At 42.8% G+C, this 18,786-nt stretch overlaps 1 protein-coding gene across 2 annotated transcripts in view; it reads left to right on the forward strand.

Moving 5' to 3' along the window:
- Positions 1 to 1,777: 1,777 nt before the first annotated feature.
- CPXM2 (carboxypeptidase X, M14 family member 2) overlaps positions 1,778 to 18,786 on the forward strand; it is a 66,375-nt gene continuing 49,366 nt past the window's right edge. For both annotated transcript variants that reach the window (XM_059477015.1, XM_059477016.1), the window contains exon 1: positions 1,778 to 2,459. In XM_059477015.1, coding sequence (XP_059332998.1) covers positions 2,147 to 2,459 — 313 coding nt within the window. In that variant the 5' untranslated portion in view covers positions 1,778 to 2,146. The remainder of the gene's footprint in view (positions 2,460 to 18,786) is intronic.

Here is an 18,786-nt window from a genome sequence, read left to right on the forward strand (position 1 = left end):
TGTCAGATTTAAAGGAAAAAAAAAAGTAAAAGTTCAGTGTAAAAGTTCAGTACAAAAGTACAGCTGCGTTTTTATAAAAGGCAGGACAACAGACACAACAGCATCACTACATTCCTTTTGGGATAGCAACTAAGAAAGTAAGGATGATCATTGCATTCATGGGACAGGATCACCCACAGCCTGGAAACCAAATATATCACAATATACAGGTACCAAGACATGAAATGATGCTTATTATGGTATTAAAATGATGAGAAACCCACCAAAAATGCGTGCACAAAGCCAGAATAAAGACTGGGGTAACAGATGTAATGCTTTCTCCCAGCTGACTGGACCGTGGCAAGAAATACAATATACATGATGAAAATATAAGCTGGTATTTTCAACACAGAAGTAAGAATTCATATTTCATGTGAGCCAACTGTTGCACATTTCCTTCAGCACTGAAGGTTATTTTAGAGGTATGAAAAAGATGAAAGATAAGATTTTGCTCTCAGACAAATTGATTTCATTAATGACACTGGCTCGCGTGAGTGTAGCACAAAACATCCTGCTCTGCTGGGAAGATGTTTCAGGGGGGAGGAAATATCAGGATTATCCCAAAACAGTGAGAAAAAGGGCCACAGATGAGCCATGGTTTTCCTGATTTTCAGCTGGGCTGAATCCAGGGAGCTGCCAAGTACTCCAGAAGAAGCCTCTTATAACTTGGCACATGATGTGTGTTGATTTGTATAAGATATAGATAGTTAGTTAATATAGATATTAGTTATAGATATAGTTGTATTAGTTATAGATAATTTGCTGTAAGTTGCTATAAAATAATAAGCTTATTTTAAAATTAAATAATAAGCTTATTATTTCTTTGGAAAAGTGAACAGAAAACAGCACAGAACTTTTCCTGTGACTCTTTCCATATTTCTGCTTATTGATCCTCTTCAGATTTTTTTCCTTTCCAATTAGGAAGTGGAAAAATGCAGCCTATAAGTGTATCTAAAGCTATATGATTTAAAGTATATTATTTGAACAATAAACTATTGTTACTATAAGTTACTATAAATGAATATAGCCATATATACGTAAAGTATACAAACTATATATATATAAATTATATATATAAAAATTATATATACAATTATATATATATAAACTATATATATAATTATATATATAATTATATATATAATTGTATATATAATTATATATAATTATGTATATATTTTTATATCATTATAGATAATTTTAATATATTAAATTCATATTAAAATTATATATATAATTATATATATATAAAGTTATATATATTTATATATAAATTGAAATATAGTTTTAGATCTATAAACTAAGTTATATAGAAATTTTGTTGTCATATGGATGCAGACTAATAAAAAGAAGGGGGGCTGAGATTGATGCTTACTGGAGACGGATCCTACTCTGTAAAAGTTAAAAGGAGGGGGAAAGTTAAAAGTTAAAGGAGGGGGAAAGGGAATAACTTTTGCGGAATGAGGATGGTTTGCCCCAGTCCCGCATGCCCCGTGTCCCCGGCGTGCCCAGGGTGGCAGTGCCAGCGGATGCCCCCTGCCAGGCTGGGGCTCTGCGTGCCCACCCCCATGTCCCGGGGGAGGGAAGCGCTTCGGCCGCGGGCTGGGAGGAGAGGGCTGCCTGCCAAGCCGCCTTGCCTTGGAATCAGCGCTCTCTTGGATGAGCGGCGCGCAGGAGGAGCGAGGAGTCCGGGCACGGAGCGGGAACCGGCGCTGGGACACAGCGGCACCGAGAGCGGCGGGGCTGGGCAGCATCCCACCTGCGGGCGAGTGTCCGTGTGTCCGAGTGTCTGTGTGTCCGAGTGCCCGACTGTCCGAGTGCCCGATTGTCCGACTGTCCGAGTGTGCGTGTGTCCGAGTGTCCGAGTGTCTGACTGTCCGTGTGCCCGACTGTCCGTGTGTCCGTGTGCCCAGCTGTCCGTGTGTCCGACTGTCCGTGTGCCCGGCTGTCCGTGTGTCCGACTGTCCGTGTGTCCGGCTCTGCCTCCTCCCCGCATCCCCGTCGCGGTTCGGCTCCATCGCCGCCGCTCCCGGAGCGCTGTTCCCGCTGCCCGGACTCTCTCTGCCCGCTCTCCCAGTAAAGTTCGGGACTCCCGCGCACGGCAGCGATGATCGCCCGTGGCCGCTCCGCACTCTGCCTCGCTCTCTGCACCTTGGGGCTGGCACTGCTGGGGGATGTGTCCCGGGCTGTCCCCATGGACGATCAGGATTATTACCTGCAGGAAATCACCAACAGGGATCATTATTACTCCTTTCCGTATCCCGGGGAAGAGTTCTTTCCTTTCACGGAGCAACCCGGAGAGGAAGGACCTATCCGTGCTGCTGAGAGAGAGGAGCAGCCAGGGTTCAAACCGAGCAGGAAGGAGTTAAAACAGAAGAAAAACAACAAAAAAGGAAAACCCATTCTTGAACCGCCACCAGGTAACTTTCCACCTTCTCCTCCAGAGTTTGGAGCCTGCTGAATCTCACGCCGGCTGTGACTTTTAGCATTAATGAATTTCCATTTAATGGCAGTCTTGGTAATAATAACAATAAATGTGGTGGTGGTGATGATGATGACAACACATTAAATTTTAATATCCCACAGAACAGAACTTTTACATACTTTGAAACAATCTCTACTTGAAAGGGAAAGAGTTAAAGAGTCGGAATGTAGTAATTCTGCTGTACTCTGGCTAGTCTGTGGACTTTTCCTTCTTAATTATTCTTAATTACACTTGGCAACTGGCTTGCTGTGAAAGCTGCTGTTTTGTAAGCAAAAGAACAGAGCCAGATCTCATAGTAAAAGGTGATTATGTATAGTGACATCTCACCTTATCCCTTGTCACTTTAATCTAAGAAAGGTTTCTGAATTAATTTCACTTCTAAACCTGTGAATTTCTCTGAGATTTCACTTTTAAGCCCTCCAGAGGAAGATAGGTAAACAGAGATCTTCCTGGAAAAGACTAAGCCCTAACAAGCTCCATTTATTATGGACCAGTTAAGTAAAGAAATCAAACAGCAACAAAAATGCCTCAAAATAAAAAGGCCACCCTTACTTCCATTTTTGAAAGTTTGCAGAAACTTGATCAGCTTCTACCACCCACTTGTTCCCATTAACACCTGATTGCACCCCAAAAGAGTAATCCCTTTCTGTGTTCCCTGACTGTCTGATAGGTATTTTACTGGTTTGGGATACTTAGGAGTGAGTTTGGTCCATGAAGTTTAGAGTTGTAAAATTTGGGGCCAAATCTCATTCCTCTACAGCTGAACTTTCCTTCAGGAGGAAATTTCATGTTAATGACTGGGGCATATGGCACAAAATCTGTGGTTCAGAATCATCAGTACAGCAAAACAGGGCATCGGGGTTGTAGGGTGGCTTTAACTTTGTCCAGTGACATCCAGCAGGTAACAAACAAAATATTTGAAATTTAATGTTAGCAGTAATAAAAATTAATTAGCATTCATGCAGCAAACATCTGGGCCTTTATACTAATAAATAGTGATAAGAAAGTGTAATTTCTAACATCTGACATTTCTAAAACCATTTGTGGGACAGGCAGCGTGGCTTGTCAGGGTAACTCCAGGCAGAAGTCAAGGGTGGTGGCAGATGTACCTTGTCTGGGGAGAAGAGACACAAAACATCTGTGTCCCTGTCCCCTCAGGGGCCAGCAGCTTCCCAAGGAAATGACACTGCCTGGACCACCTCAAGTTCATTATCTCAGTAGGGTCACTGCAGTCTACGGGAGATCTGAGAATGTTCTTGTTGCAATGTGTCATTTGTTTGGGTTTTTAAGTTAAGGAAAAAGGTTCTTAACTTAAGAACTTTCCACCTCCACAGACTGAACAGCTGCATTGACAGGACAAGGGGCAACACTTCCCAGTGCCAGATGGCAGGGTTGGATGGGATATTGGGATGGAATTGTTCCCTGTGAGGGTGCTGAGCCCTGGCACAGGGTGCCCAGAGCAGCTGTGGCTGCCCCTGGATCCCTGGCAGTGCCCAAGGCCAGGCTGGACACTGGGGCAGGGAGCACCTGGGACAGTGGAATGGACTGGATGATGTTTTTAGATCCTTTCCAACCCAAACCATTCCATAAATTCATGACCATGGGAAACACTTGGATATTAAAGCTCTGTAATTAGGTTTTTGATTCCTCATTGTGGTGGAGACAATCGAGATTTCCATCTTGTGGTGGGATGTTCTGTGGTTCATCTCTGCTTTCACCTTCCCTGTTGGCTTTTTCCCAATTTTCCCAGCACTTGGGGATTCACACTTGCTCCAAACATGACACTGATGGGAAGAGAATCCAATCCATGAGGGCAAAGTTTATTTTTCTTTACAGACTGGCATCTTCCTCATTCCCCACCTGCTGCACTGAGCACAGGGGGAGAGGCTCGTGGTGCACCACCAAAAGCAGCTGGGAATGGCTCAATTTCCCCTTCTGCAGCAAGTTTGGGCTCTTTGGACGCAGCTGAGCTTCCAAGCTTTCACCAGCCATGTGCAATAAGAGGTTTCAAAGCCTCTGAGCTTTTAAAAATCAGCCAGAGGTACAACAAGCACCCGATCTCCTCCACCAAACTCCTGCTCCTTGATCCAGGACCTGGGTGATTGATGTCAACTCAGCAAACTGGACTTATTTATCTGGGAAAATTCAGTAGATTTCCCTGGGAGCAGCTGAACAATTTTAACTGCAAGAGGCATCATAATCCCTGAGGTGAACACCAGTGAGGAGAAGGGTCACCACTTGCTACAGATGGGAGTGAAAACAGGAGGGTTCCAGCAGGAAGTGTCAGGCAGTTTCAGCTGCAGTGTTAAAAGTCCTGGCTGTAATATTTAAATTTTCTCTTTTCTCCTCACTCAGAGGCAGGCAAGGGCAAGGTCCTGCCAGGGCAGTAACTGTGATGCTCAGTGCCATGTCCCCATGTCACCAGGGATCAGTTTGGAATGAAGATCTGACAATCTGGCCCTCACAGAGATGTTGAAATACTAATACATACCTATATTAACTCACATCTGCATGTTAAGAGGCCAGCTAGAAATAATAATAGCAGCTGTCAAACAAGTATCAATAATAATAACCATAAATCTGGCTGGGTAAGAATGTGTCTTCTGCTTACATGTACACAACTGTGTTTATGCATCTCTCCAGAGGTGGAATTAATTTATTGGACATGCAGTAAATACCGAAATTTGGGGTTTGTGAGGCTCACTGGCAGCCAGGACATGTGGGATTAATTAGCTGCAACAAACAATGGCCTGGCTGGGAGCTGAGATGGGGAAGGAGGAGCAATGGGAATGTGTGATGTGCCCTTTGGCTGAGCAGCTGGTCCTGATCAACCCCAGCTTTGGATCAAAATGGAAATCAAATGGAGCAGTCTCAAGGACATGGCACTAAACAGATGACACACACTCCATTTATTTCAGCTAATTACTGAAGGTGGCCAGAATAGCGATGTTTTCAGTCTGTGAAATGTTAATGTAGAAAGAAATCCAGTTGACGCCAATGGGTTTGCAATTTTTGGTTTAAAATATTAGAATCAATATTTGCAAATAGTCAACTCAGGTAAAAGTTGAAAGTATCAATCTGCCTCTTTGCCCTTTAAATGCCTCATAAATTAAGTGGTGCTAGGTCATCTTTGGAAGGCAAACATTTGGATTGACAGGTTTTCTGCATATAAACAGATTGCCATTTTCTAATTCTGTCCTTGTTTGTATAGGCCTCTGTCCAAAGCCCAATCAAATCAGTGGAAAGAGTCTTGTTAACATCAATGTTTTGCTTTTATGAGGCTTTTAATAGAGTCTGATGGATGGTGCCTCAGCTACCATCTGTGGGGCAGATCCCTTCAGAGTCTGGGGGTCTGACTACAGGCAAAAATTCATCATCAAGAGATTTTATAGGGCTGAGGTGCTCAATAACCTCGTCAGTGTAGCCCAAGTCTGCCGCAGCAAAGTTTGTAATTATTTTGATTTGATCTGCAAAATTTAAACTTGTAGTTCTTGTAGAGCCATACTTCAATTCTGAATGTATTTAGAAACTAGAGGAGTGGTGTTTATTTGTATGGCAGTGCTCAGAGTGGGGCTTAGAGCACATTTGTTCTGTATTTCACAGATCTCCCAGTGTTTGATCTCTGCACAAGCCAACATTTGTCTGTGTTTAGCTGAAATCAGGATTTCCTTTGCCTCATCTCATTTGGTGCTTTCCCCAGGCTTGATGAAACTCCTTGGATGCATCAGTGTTTACTTGCCCCATATTTGTTTATTTTTCTGCAATCTTGCCACCTGTTCAATAATGCAATTCTTAAGGGTTTGGTTTATTTCTTTTTAATTCTGTAGTGCATAGGATGGGCCAGGTCTTTCCTGTGAGGAGGAGGAGGAGTCAGTAAGGGAAGGCAAGGAGAGGATAAAATGGACAGTGCAGGCAAACATGGAAATAATCCAACAGAGAGAATGTGAATTTATAAAAATAGACCAATAGTACTTTAAGTGAGATGTTTATCAAGATAATGAAAACATGGAGAGAGATCAGTGAGTGAATGAGGAGGGAAAGCTGAATCACAGGGATGTTATTCAGGAAAAACTGGAGATATTTTGGTGTGAAATGGGGGCGAAGTTCTGAGGAGTGTGTGAAGTTAAAAACATGACAGGTTTGGGGTGTTACTGGCATCTGTGTGGTGGTTTTGCTCACTAGAAAGAAGAAATGACAGAATGATACAGAAGGCATTGAACTGACAGCTGAAAGCACTTGAGACCTGGTCACGAAGACACAGCAGCACAGAATTCCTCATGAGCTGGGGAACCCCCAGTGCTGATCTTTTCCAGTCCTTTGGTGTCCCCTCTCTTAAACTTTCCTTCTCTGAGCAGCCCAAAGTAGAGCTCTCCTGTGACCTAGAACACAGACTTTAATTTTAAAGCTTTTGTTTACGCTTCTCATAATGGGAACTCCTAAGAATGGACTTCCTGGCCCTAGGTGGGTATCCCATGAATTTTAATATGACCTGTATTGCATCCTAATTGCCATATGTGACAAGCAATGTGGCTTTTAATGAGTTTTCTTTCATCTACCAGCCTCTATTTTCTCCTCAGCACTTCTAAAATATGCAGAATAATGTAATGTGCACCATTCCATTTAAGAGCCCATCCTTTAAAGAGTGTCACAACAAAAGAGGACAAGGGATGACTAAGAATGAATAATGAGCAATACCCTCAAAATTGGCCAAATCTTTTTGATTAGCATCTTTCCTTACCCATGGCTTCAATGAATAATGTAACATGAGAAAGAAAAAAAAATGGGAATAAACACATTTGATTATGCCAGAGAAAACCACTTTCAAAGATAATTCTTCCAGCAGCCTTCTCTGAATTCAACCTCATGTTTAAGGTGAGAAAAATGTCTCCTTAAAAACACATCTTTAAAAGGGGGATGGTTTCACTGAATAGATTTTAATATCTCAACCTGAGCCTAGAGCTGTTCCTGAAATGCCAGCAATTATGAGACACTCATTAGCTGAATTCAGTCTTGGGGTTTAATGTTATTATCTGTTCAGTGAGCTGGCTAGACAGGTCAATCCCATGGCTCACAACCAAAGTTCACTTATTTCTTTTGGGTTTGGAATGAAGCTTTCTGTCAGCTATGTGAGCTTCAAATCTGTCAGAAAAATGAAGTGGTGGAAGTAGAAGCTGTGGTGCAGAAGAAGTAATTTCCTGAATTTTCTATATCTGACCTGGGATTTTAAAGTCTTGCCCAATTCACTGTGTAAAAAGCAAACTACCAAAAGACTGGTGGTCAGAGTTGAGATTTAAATGTCATATTCACACAGTGGTTGCTTGTGACCTTGTTGCTTTGCAAAGGATGCTCTAGATTTGGTCTTCTTGTTGGACCTCTGGTGAGGTGATGTCTTGTGGGATTATTTGCTCTATGGAAATACAAATCTGTGCCTTTAATGCTGGGAGCTCCAGGAAACAAGTAAAGCTCTGATGCAGTCAAAATTTCTTGCCTTTTAAGATGCACTTTTAAATTCAGTGCCTGGGGAATTAAATGAGGATGTTTAGAGGAAACTGTCGAGCCCAAAGACAGGTCTCCACCAGTGCTGCTGTCTGATTATTTTCCTGATGAGGATTCCTGATCCACAAATTCCTGCATCGTTCAGGGTCAAGCCTTGCTCCAGAGGAGCCTTCTTGTGGCTATTTCAACTTCAAAAGGTGTTTGGTGGGGTGTTTGCATATCCAATCAAGCCATGAGAAACACTGACATCAAACCATTAGTAAAACACACCGCAGTGCTAATTCATTATTCCTGATCTAGACACATTTGTAATTTCCTTGTGGCACAGCAAAAGGACTATTTCTGATTCCATTCCCCTGTGGTTTCAGCATCCCAGTGTGAGCAAGAACAGGCTATTCTGGATGTCTGCTGTGTGCTGCAAGGGGTGGAGCACTATCAGATTGGAGCAAGGCTTTTTATTCCTCCTGCACGTGCCTGGCAGTGCTAAATCAACTTGACAGGTGTAAAGGGAAAACTGTTCCTCTTTCCTACCCGTGGCTAAAAATGGCAACGAAGAAATAGGTGAGAAAAACAAGAATAATGAAGAGATGCCAGCTGGTGACTCAGGGAGTCAGAGTGCCTGTGAAGGCATCAGAGGGAGAGTGTGTGGGTCACTTAAGGCATCTTCAGAGCACTTGGGCTTAGCTGCTAATCCCTCCAGCCCTGCTCTAATTAAATTACAAAGGATGTTCTGGTGAGTCCGCTGATAGATATCTGAACTCCTCTTTTGGACAAAAAATGCTTCCCTCCTGGTGGGGAACATCCTGGTGTTGTGGACATCCATCTCATTATGGCTTAAATGGAGACAAGGAAAGACAAGGGCTTCATTCCTTGTTTGCTCAGTGATTTACATCATTTTTGCAAATAAGAAAAGGCCTTAAAGTGATTTTCTGATTCTGGAGGGGTATTTAAAGCAGCTCTCTTATAAATGGGAATCAGCCCCAATACACAGTGAAGTATATTTTATAACAATCCATTTCAAAGAATTACATGGGATAACACCACTTTGTAAGGAGGGGAGAAACTCATTTTACTCTTGGCTTAGGAAGAGTGAATCATTTTCTGTTCTGACACATGAATCCCCCCAAACCTGCCCTGTCTGGGCTCTGTGGGGCTGCCTTGCTGGGATTTGACATTGCAGAAAAGTGAAAAAAAGCTGGGAAGCTCCAGAGGGCCACGGTGACTTCCAGTAGCTGTGACTCACGGCTGGAGCTGAGCTGATTTAGGAGTGAAAGTACCCAGATATGGGATTTATCTTCTGTTTCTTTGCGATTAATTACCTGTAACTTACAGATCTATAAATAAGAGTAAAATAAAAGACTTTTGTTCATGCTTTCACAGAGGAATTAGCAGGATGCTGTACTTGCAAAAGTGCTGCTGCATCCAACCTGCCCAGCAAGGCACACAGTAAAAGTTGTGTACATAAGTTAAACAAAGATCACAGTTACATGTCCTTTTACTCTGCTACACAGTGCATCTGCTCTGTAGATACTGACATAGAAAATATGACTTTCAAAGTGGATAGTGGAAGTGATTAATTGAGGTTTTTTTATACGGGGGGTTAGTTACTTACAGATTTATTTTGTGGTTTGCTTTTTTTATTAATGAATTGCCAGACAGACTTCTGGTGTGACTGTACATCATCCTGGGGCCGCTGGTGAATTATTTAAGGTATGTACCTGGCAAAACTCTTCTCCTACAATCAACGTGATTCCCAAAGACCATTTAAATCCAACTGAGATCTTCCATGAAGTTGATGGCAAAGAATTATGTGTATATCTATAGTTTAAAACTTTAAAAATATGGGAATTTTGAAAGTTCTACAGTGGAACTCAGTTGGATAAAGCACCAGAGTCCTCTGTTCAGGTTGATTTTTTCTTTTGGACCTCAGCAGCTCATCCAGAAAGTGGATGACCTGGTAGACCTGGATGACCTGGTAGACCTTCCTAAATCTGATTTTCTTGCTTAGCTTATGGGTCTTGAGTGCTTCCTGTAGATGATTTCTTCCTTACTCTCCCATGTATCACAAATTTAGTGGTTTTCTTGTTGCTTCCCCTCATTGTGGCTCTATGGGATCAATCCTTCTGACTGGGACCTCGAAGAGATCCTGAGGGTGAACACCAAATGTCCCTGCTTGTCTTCCAGGACAGTCCCCACTCTCCCCAGATTTGCTTTTTAGCTGTTTTCTCATTTGAACTTTAGAAAGCAAAGCAGCTTCCCATTTTAAGGGGGTTGTGTTTGAGAGGGGGAGCACAGAGCCACGCTGAGCATCCCCTTCCTTCTCCACATCCAGAACTGAGGGGAAATGCCAAGCCCACCAACCATCCTGGCATGCTAGGACAAGGTGTTGCTTGCACCTTGCAAACTGAAACCCGTCTCTGTCCCTCTTTCCCAGAAAGCAGGGTATTTCTATGTTCTCCCCTTCAGGGATACAGCAGTTTTTGGTGACAGGTTTATGGCTCCTCACGACTTTCAGGGTGCACCTGAAACATCTGTCAAAGGAAGGGAACAGTTCAGAGTATTTTGGAAGAGCTGGTCTCAGACCTGGCTGTCAGCACACCCTGCAGCACTGGTACAACCACCCCTTAGGCCAGATTGGCTCAAGCACACCCCTTTTTTCCTTCCCCAAGATTATTTTCAATAGTGTAATGAATTTTCCTCATGTACAAGACAGAGGATGTCTGAAAACAAGGGGCCAGATCTCAACCTTCCCAAAAATGCTTCACTGACTGATAACAGAAACTGCAATTTCAGCAAAACAGCCTTTCCTATGTGATTGCCCAAAAGTAGAACTTGACAATGTGATTTTTCTCTTTTTCCCCCTTAATTGCTCAGGCACTGAAAAATACTGTTAAAGGTTGGACTGGATGATCTTGGAGATCTTTTCCAACCTGAATGATTCTGTGATTCTGAGTTACAGAAGGCATTTCAGAACGAGTTAGAATTGTGTTTGTCATCACAGGCTGGATGGGCAGTACCCTATCCCAGGGGACAGACCCAGCTTTATCCCAGAGTGGGCAGACTGCACTATCTTTAAATTCCAATTAAAAATTCCAGTGAGAGCTCTGCCAAAAGTAAATCTGGGCTGTATGGATGGCTGCTGGGGAGGCTGGGATTTCCCATGGTAAAAGTGGAGTGGATCTGGATTTGTTAGAGGATGGGGCTGACCCAAGAAGATGGGGATGTGTCCCAGCCTTCAGTGATGTCCCTGGAGCAGGAGGCTTCCCCAGGCGAGGCCAGAGCTCTTATGCTGCTGGGGAACAGAGTGATGAGGAGAGGAGTAGCCAGGCCCAGCACGCGAGCTAAAACAAAGAGAAAAGTGTCTGACAGCTCTCCTGGGGGATATTTTGTTCCTCAGACTCCTCTGGATAATTCTGGATCCCAGCAGAGGACTGCAGTCCAGAACTCCTGCAGGCTCCCCAGAGGAGTGGCTCAGACCTAGACCAGTTCCTCTGCCTTTCATCAGATACATGGAAGTGACAAAAAGGGACCCCAAAAACCTTGATTCCATCTGGTGGTGGAACAAAGGATTGGGGAATCATTCGCAGAGTCAGAAACGTGAGTGATCTCTGAGTGTTCTTCCAAAGACCTTTGGAAATGCTGACAGGGTCCAGGTGCTGCAGAAGCCAAGAGATGGATGAAAGGCACGAGCCCCAGAGAAGAAAATGGATAAATCCCAAGCTGGCAGGAATGAGGGGTCTGAGGCTGGTACCACATGGAATCCAAAATCCTGCAGACACATCTGGTTTGTTCCATACCCCAAATATGTACTTGGCTTTTTTTTGGTGCTTGAATGCATGTCAAATGGCAATCAGACATGGAGACCCCCCTGCTGTCTGACAAGAGGAATAAAATGGGAAACCTTAAAAAATATTTTTTAAAAGTGCTAGTGTGGAGTTAGTGCAGATAAAATGCCACAGAACTCTCTGAAAAAGGGGACAGAAAATAGGACAGAACTTTTCCTCTGCAACTCTTTCCGTATTTCTGCTCATTAAACCTGAATCAGATTTTTTTCCTTTCCAATTAGGAAGTGGGAAAATGAGGAGTAGTGTGCTCAGGGAAGCTTGCCTTGAAGCTTTCCCTATTCCACGGCTTTTCAAGTGCAGAATACCTGTACTTAACAAATACTTTTGGCTCCTGTGGATGGGAAGGAGGCTGAACTCTCCAAGGCAGCACTGGAATTAACAAGTCCCAAATCATGACCTGAACTTTTCACATTAACACCTTGATGTTTTGCAGTGCAGATGAATCTCTGGGTGACAATGTGGGCACTTTTCTTCAGGGGAAGGATGTCAAACCTCACTGAGCAACTGATAAAAATTAGATTTTATCTGAATGCACTCCTGAGCATTCCTCCTTGTGTCCACAGGCTGGGAAATGCATTGCCTCCAGCTTGCATTTTTGGGCCTTTTTTTAAATTTTATTTTTGGACTTTTGGGCTTTCATCCTGGAGCAGGCAGAGGTGAATGCAGCCCGTTTTATACTCACTTATAACTCATATTCCAATTCATTTGGAGCTCCTGACACACTTTGCTTTGAACCAGTGAGGCCTCCAACGTGCTAAATGTGGAGCCTGTGATTCTGAGCTTTTGCTGGACCGCAGCTGAATTGTTAAACAAAGCAGAAAAGATGTTTGGACAGAATGAATTTGGGAACCGTAGGAAGCTGGAATAGGGAGAAAGGAGCTCTGAACATTTGTGCTGGAGAGGTGCCCACCCTTGGAGATATTTGTCTGAACCTTGCTTGAACTGCTTTATCTCCTTTGCTCCATAGCTTGGAGCTGCAGCTTCACACCAACTTCCCAAGCTTCAAACCTCCCCTGCAATCCTCCCAGAGGTCCCCAAAAGCAATGTCTGACTCAATTTTAGCATTTCTCTTCCTGCAGACAGGAAACTCAGAGCCTTGAGAGAATGCTGAGTGTTCAGAATTTAAAAGGTAATAACCAAGATTTTAAATCCACAGATACCTGGTGCTTGCTTGGGCTTGAGGCATTTTAAAACTTATTTATTGGGTTATTTCTGTTAGCTGACTTTTCCATGATTGGTTTGAAGGCAGGTAGAGAGGGGGAAGTTGAACAGAGAAACTCTGGTGTGTCCAAATGTCATCTTCACAATGGACACATGAAAGCTAAAAATTCACCTGAGAGCTGAAATCCTTGGGAAGACGAGCAAAAACTCAGGGAATCACCTGCTGAAATGTGGGAAAGGGAGAGCCTGGCTGCACAGAGGGTTTTCTGAGCTCCTTAGGAATCATTCCTTTAAAATTACATTGGGGAGGAACTGATTCCCTTTGCAAGCTGGGCTCTGTCCTTGGGTTTTCCCCGTTCCCCAGGGGATTCCTGTGCTGCCCTGGGGTTTGTGTCCCCTGAGTGAGCCCAAACGCCAATTTCAGATCTCCTCTTCCCAAGGAAATCCTCTCTCATGCACCCCTACAATTCCACTCCTCTTTTCTTCTTTATTTATTTCTGGGGTTTGGTTTGGGGTATGGCGGTTTTGGTTGTTGGGGTCTTTTTTTGTTTTGGTTTTTTTTTTTTTTTTTTTTTACTAAAAGAGGGTAGTCACTCTTCAATCCAGGCCTGGATTTGATTTTCTCAGATCTCAGAGATTTAGATATCTTTTGAAATGTTGCTTCTTGATGCTTTGAACTCTTAAATCCTCTGCTCTCAGGGTGTTTCTCAAGGGTGCAACAGCTTGGACATGGTGGGCTTTAAAGGAAACAAGAAAGCTCTGTTATATGAGTTCCTAAATCTTCTGCTTTTCTGCACTTCTGGATATATCTAAAGAACCTCTGGTTATTTTCTATGTGCACCTGGCCAAGTTTTTATCCCTCCACTGAAGCAGTTTCCCACTGTTTGGGATTTAAATGTATAAGTTCTTTCTGACATTTTAGTGCTGTCTTAGTGCTGTGTATCAAAGAATACTCAAGAATTCAGAGAATTCTGTGGATTCAAAGAACATACAGTCCATCAAATGAATAATCAGTTAAATAAAAAAGAATAATTAAGTGAGAAGCACACAATCCAACCAAACTTATTTTTGCTTTTTACTCTGCCCTAGAACTTACAAACTGATTCCTTTTTAAGGGTTGGGAAGGAGTACAAAGCTTGAGTTCAGGTTTATTGTAACCACACAACTTTCCTCTGGAATCACTGCCTGAGCAACAGCTCCAGGCACTATGAAAACTTCTATGCCTTATGAGAAGTGTTTCGGTTTATTAATTTCTCTTATTATTTCCTATGAATTAATAACAACAGATGTGATGCTAGAAGGAAAAAAAAAAGTGTCTAAATGTGTAAACTTGCTAGAGCAGCCACACCAGGTCTCCATAAAACTCAGACCTTACACTTTATAAAAGGTTTTAAAAGCAAGCTGGATTGGTTTGAGATATTTCCTGTCACAGGCTCCTTATATTTATCCCAGATGTGCAGCCTGGCAGAGGCTGGGCAGGGAGGGAGGGCAGGGTGGCAGCTCTGAGGGAGCCTGGGGCTGGGGCAGAGCGTCCCAGTGATGCTCCTGGTGCTGCTGGGGCAGGAGGGGTGGCAGTGCCAAGGGTGAGCCTTGGCTTGGCAACCCCAGCCCATCCTTGGCGGTGTTGCTTGTGTGTTCAAACTTTCATGTCAGCACTGAGCAGCTGCACGTTGTTGGGAAGATTTCAGATCCAAAGGATGGATGGATTCCATCCATCCACAGGATGAGTTTTTCCCAAGGCAGCATGTCGGTGATGGAGAGAGGAGAAGGGGTGGCAGTGCCAAGGGTGAGTTTTGGCTTGGCAACCCCAGCCCATCCTTGGGGGTGTTGCTTGTGCATGGAGCTGTGTTTGCAGCCCTGTGTTCAAACTTTCATGTCAGCACTGAGCAGCAGCGCGTTGTTGGGAAGATTTCAGATCCAAAGGATGGAAGGATTCCATCCATCCACAGGATGAGTTTTCCTCGTCCATCCAAAGGATGAGTTTTTCCCAAGGCAGCATGTCGGTGATGGAGAGAGACAGAGAGACTGACTTGGTGATCAGAATCCCATTTTATTATGGGATACAAGCACTTATATACTATTTCAGGGAGACCAGTAATGTACCAATCTCCCTGAAATAGAATGTAAGTACTGCAATGATTCGGTTGAAATCACATACACAAACTTATGCATTAACCACATTTCTTGCTTGCAGAGTTCAATGGGATTTTCTTTATTCAGTAGACCCATGTGATTTAATGCAATCCAGGTCTAATTTTCAAAGTTCTGTTTGCTTTTGCCAAAGCATCCTGTTATAAAATCTCTAATGTTAACCAGGTCCGAAGCGCATCATCTGTGTTGTGACCCCCAACATTCCAGCAGCAGCAGAGGAGGGCTGATGATCCTCAGAAGGATCAGAGGGATGATCCTCACCCAGCTCTCACTGCAGATACGGACTGCTGCTAGTCTGCTCTCTGTTGGCAGTTTGAGTATTTTTAACTTTAATAATAAAAATATGGAAGGTGACATCTCAACTCTCAGCTGACTAATGAGTCTCAGCTGCCTAAAGCACAGCTCGTGCTGCTTCATCAACGTGGCTCTGGAGGTTCCTGGTTTGCATCAGGAGCCAAGTCAGGCAGCTAAATGGGTAAAAAACACCCTATAAAACCCAAAACTGAGGAGCCAAGTGATTCTATCCACATCCATGATTCACTCATGTTTAAACTACATCATCAAAGGAAGTTCACGTGTATGTTTCAGTGTCATTTTCAGCTCATTTTCTGCCTTGTTGAGAACTAAAATAATGTAGTTTTGTCTGTGCTGGAGTTGAACTGGATTAAAATTTGAATAACATTAAGTGGAACTGTCTGGGAAGCTGCTGATTTCAGTCCTTCTCAAGTGTAAATTTAGCACTTGGGAGTGGAGGTGACTGTAGCAGTGGGGATGAAATTTAATGGCTCCTCACTGCTAATGAGAACTTTACAGTTTCTCAGGTTTTTCCTGCTCCATGTGTGTGGGGAGGGTGGGAAGGTGAAAGCTGGGTGATATCAGAGTAGTGCCATTTATTCCAGTGGAATTCGGTGTTCCCAAAGGATTTCTGAAGCTGTTCTTGTGGGTCTCAGCCCCAGGTGAGCAGTTCTGATTCTCAGGGTGGAGCATTTACAGCCCCTTTCCTGTGTCTTCCCACTTGTATAATTCCTTTGGACCACCTCAAATCCATACTTTGAGAATGGCTGTGTTGCAAAATCCTCAAAAAACAGCCAGAATGTTCAGTAAATGTATATTTCTAGGACCAGGAGTTGTAGATACTTTCCAGTTTATTTATGTTCAAGGAATTTCATGACTGTGCTGTCGCTCTGCCCAGTGAATTTTCTATACCAACTATGGATATATTGGATATATTTACTGCTGTATAAAATTCCTGGAGGGAGAGTGGAAAAATTGCACCACAAGCCAGTTTTATGCTCATACTTCTTATATATTTATCCTATTTTTGGTAAAATGCACTCAAATTGGATTGCTTATATGGTTAAACTTGAGCACTTCTAAGATGTCTCATTTATTGAGCCAGGGTTGTATCTTAAGATCAGAGTTATTTCTGTCTTGGTTTTATACTTGTTCATGGTATTCCAAGTTTTAATGTTTATTTTTGATGGCTGCAATTAATGCTCTGAGTGTAGAATCTCTGCTCTTGCATTACACCTCAGTGACCTGGTATTTTGAGCTATTTCTGGCATGAAGATGTGTTTTTAATGGTAATTTTTGTCCTGTACCCAGCCATTGTGCAAGTGGTCTGTCTCGGGTTTGTTCTCCATTTTTTTGGCTGCCTGTTTGTTTGGCTCTGGGAAAAAAAGAATGGTTCTCATTTTTGATGGCTGTACTCAGTTTTGTGGCTTTAGCTGGAATTACAGAAACTCTTCACCCTGTGCTTCAGAAAAAAAAAAAAAAACATCAGAGGAGGCATTTTAAAATTAATAGCACAGAACTCAGCCTCATCAAAGCTCATAATAGAAGTTAAGAGCTGATATGATATTTTTCAGGCTGGGTTCCTTTGGCCATTAAAAAAAATATGGTTTTTTGAGAGTGATTAAATTAAATACTTTGGAGAGAGAGGGGAGATCTTTGCAGATCTGGGCACAAATTGGAGGGCACCTTGTGCCACATCACAAATCCCATCCTGTGCCAGGCTGGTGGCAGCAGAAGGCAGCTCAGGGAGTGAATGTGATGTCTGGAGTTTAGATGAACCTCTTGAGTCTGAAGGCTTGGCCACAAAACCCCCAGGCACTCTGGAACTGCTGCCTCCAGCTGTGCCAGCAATAATAGAAGTTTTCCTGCTAAATGTTTCATTGCATCTGCAGCCAGCCACAACCTGGGCTTGTGAGAGAGCAAAAAATGTGAAAAGTTAATAAGAGAAAATGAAAAAAAAGTGCACTTTCAGAATCTCATTTGGTTTCATGTCAGACCTGACCTAAAGAACCCAGAGAATGCTTCATTTATTCTTTATTTCTTTTTAAATCTTCAGGAGCAATCACAAGTGTAGGTTGCACTGCTGTGGTAAATATTTCCTCCTGATATTGAAGACCTCAATGCAGCATTTGGTGCTTGTCCTGGAAAAATATACAGCTTTAGTGCAACATTAGCCAATAATTAATGTGGTCTTAGGACAGGAAATGTTGGCATCTCCTTAATTCATTATTTGATCTTTGGCCTGGGACTGTAATTCAGCGTTTCACCTTCTGTGCAGGGGATTTGTTGTAAGTGCACTTTGCTTGCTTTGCTCTCACAGTGCTCATGGGTTTTTCAGAAAAAGCAAATAAAAGCAAAAGGTCTTTGAGGAACTTTAAGCTGCCTCAAGATGCTGCTTGAAATGATCTGGGGTGTAGGGTGGCTGTGGCCTGAATTCAGGTCAGAAGAGAAACTTGTTATTGTTCTTAGCAGCACTTGATATATGAGCAGAGTCAGAAAAGCACCCAGACTGAAACCCATGGACATTTTTCCAGGGAAAAGCAACTGTGGAGTGTGAGTCATGAACATCTGTGGGAATTTCACACTTCCATGATCACATCATCAAAACAGCAACATTGAGACCAGATTTGCACCCCTCCGTGCCCTCATAAGTAAATATAAATTATTTACGTAATATATATATATATAAAAATTATTTCAAAAATTGAAAACATTATTCTGTTGAACTCAGCCCTTACAAAGGCTGTCAATCACAGAAACATAATCAAAAGATATTTTCAGCAAGGTGAAGGTTGTCAGAAATGGTCTTTTGCTGTTATTTCACCTTGCAGGTGCATTGCAGTATTAAAGTCCTTTGCCTACCTGCGACCTAAGCAGAACTTTAGCCACGGAAATTCGACTGCCAGAGCTCCCATTAAAAGTTTCTGCTGTTGGAAGATGAATTATCAACCACACTTTTCATAGGAAAACCTCTAAATTTAGCTGCTACGGCAAAATTTATGATAGTGGCCTCATTAAGAAATTTTTGTGTGAGACCATCAAGACCTAAGAATAGTATGAATGGTGCAACGAACATTAAAGTCCTAATTCCCACAAAATAGACATTTATTTGTGTGCTTAATTTACCTGTATCTGTAGGTAAATTCACAGTTTTGCCTCTTAATGGCATGTTGAAGTGCTCTGTTTAAACAAGATTTAAACCCTGTATCTCCCCTGGGACAGGAGATTGTCAGGCTGCACAGAGCTGATATTTCTCCATTTCCAGATCCCAGTATCTGTGCTCACGAGGAGTTAGACCAGCACAGACTTGCAGGA

Source organism: Ammospiza nelsoni, chromosome 8, assembly GCF_027579445.1.
Source record: "Ammospiza nelsoni isolate bAmmNel1 chromosome 8, bAmmNel1.pri, whole genome shotgun sequence".
NCBI classification, from domain to species: domain Eukaryota; kingdom Metazoa; phylum Chordata; class Aves; order Passeriformes; family Passerellidae; genus Ammospiza; species Ammospiza nelsoni.